Here is a 1,163-nt window from a genome sequence, read left to right as displayed (position 1 = left end):
CATGTTGACCAGGATGGTCTCGATCTCTTGACCTCGTGATCCACCCGCCTCGGCCTCCCAAAGTGCTGAGATTACAGGCTTGAGCCACCGTGCCCGGCCGGTTTTGTTTTTTTTTTTTGAGATGGAGTCTTGCTCTGTCGCCAGACTGGAGTGCGGTGGCATGATCTCGGCTCACTGCAACTTCCATCTCCCAGGTTCAAGCGATTCCCATGCCTCAGCATCCCGAGTAGCTGGGACTACAGACGTGAGCCACCATGCCTGGCTAATTTTTTTGTATTTTAGTAGAGATGGGGTTTCACCATGTTGGCCAGGGTGGTCTCAATCTCCTGACCTCATGATCTGCCCACCTCAGCATTCCAAAGTGCTGGGATTACAGGTGTGAGCCACCAGCTATGTTGATTACTTTACATTCGATCATTTTCACTGTACTAGTTTTCTTATTCTTGATTGTAGGTGAGATTGCCATGCTTGATGGTGTGGGAGAAGAGAATGAGAAACTGTGGAGCTTTACCAAAAAGGCCTCGCACATTCAGTTAGACAGGTAAAAGAGTTTGTGCCTTTTGGACTTACTTTTAATAATTTAAACTGTGTCTGCTTCTTTCCTCCCTCTGTTCAAGATTCTGATTAAGGGAGATAAGAGAATATGTATTTCAAGGTTTTTCAGGCCAAGCATGGTGGTCAGACGACAGAGTGAGACGCCATCTCAAAAAAAAAAAAAAAAAGACTGGGCACAGTGGCTCATGCCTGTAATCCCAGCACTTTGGGAGGCCGAGGCGGGCAGATCAAGAGGTCAAGAGATCAAGACCATCCTGGCCAACATGGTGAAACCCCGTCTCTACTAAAAAATACAAAAATTTGCTGGGCGTGGTGGCACGTGCCTGTAGTCCCAGCTACTCGGGAGGCTGAGGCAGGAGAATTGCTAGAACCCTGGAGGCGGAGATTGCAGTGAGCCAAGATTGCACCACTGCACTCCAGCCTGGGCAACAGAACAAGACTTCATCTTAAAATAAATATAAAACAAAATATAAAATTATCCAGATGTGGTAGCATGCGCCTGTAGTTCCAACTACTCAGGAGGCTGAGGCAGGAGAATTGCTTGAATCTGGGAGGTGGAGGTTGCAGTGAGCCGAGATCACACCATATCAGTGAGACTGTGTCAAAAA

General features: G+C 47.5%; 1 protein-coding gene across 1 annotated transcript in view; it reads left to right on the top strand.

Annotated features, from left to right (window-relative positions):
- CRLF3 (cytokine receptor like factor 3) overlaps positions 1-1,163 on the top strand; it is a 52,764-nt gene that overhangs the window by 35,749 nt on the left and 15,852 nt on the right. The window contains exon 3 of the mRNA XM_017542016.1: positions 454-541. Within this exon, the coding sequence (XP_017397505.1) occupies positions 454-541 (88 nt within the window). The remainder of the gene's footprint in view (positions 1-453; positions 542-1,163) is intronic.

Source organism: Cebus imitator, unplaced genomic scaffold (genome assembly GCF_001604975.1).
Source record: "Cebus imitator isolate Cc_AM_T3 unplaced genomic scaffold, Cebus_imitator-1.0 Scaffold140, whole genome shotgun sequence".
NCBI lineage: Eukaryota > Metazoa > Chordata > Mammalia > Primates > Cebidae > Cebus > Cebus imitator.
Note: the sequence above shows the minus strand (reverse complement) of the source record. Positions and strands in the feature narration are given on the sequence as shown.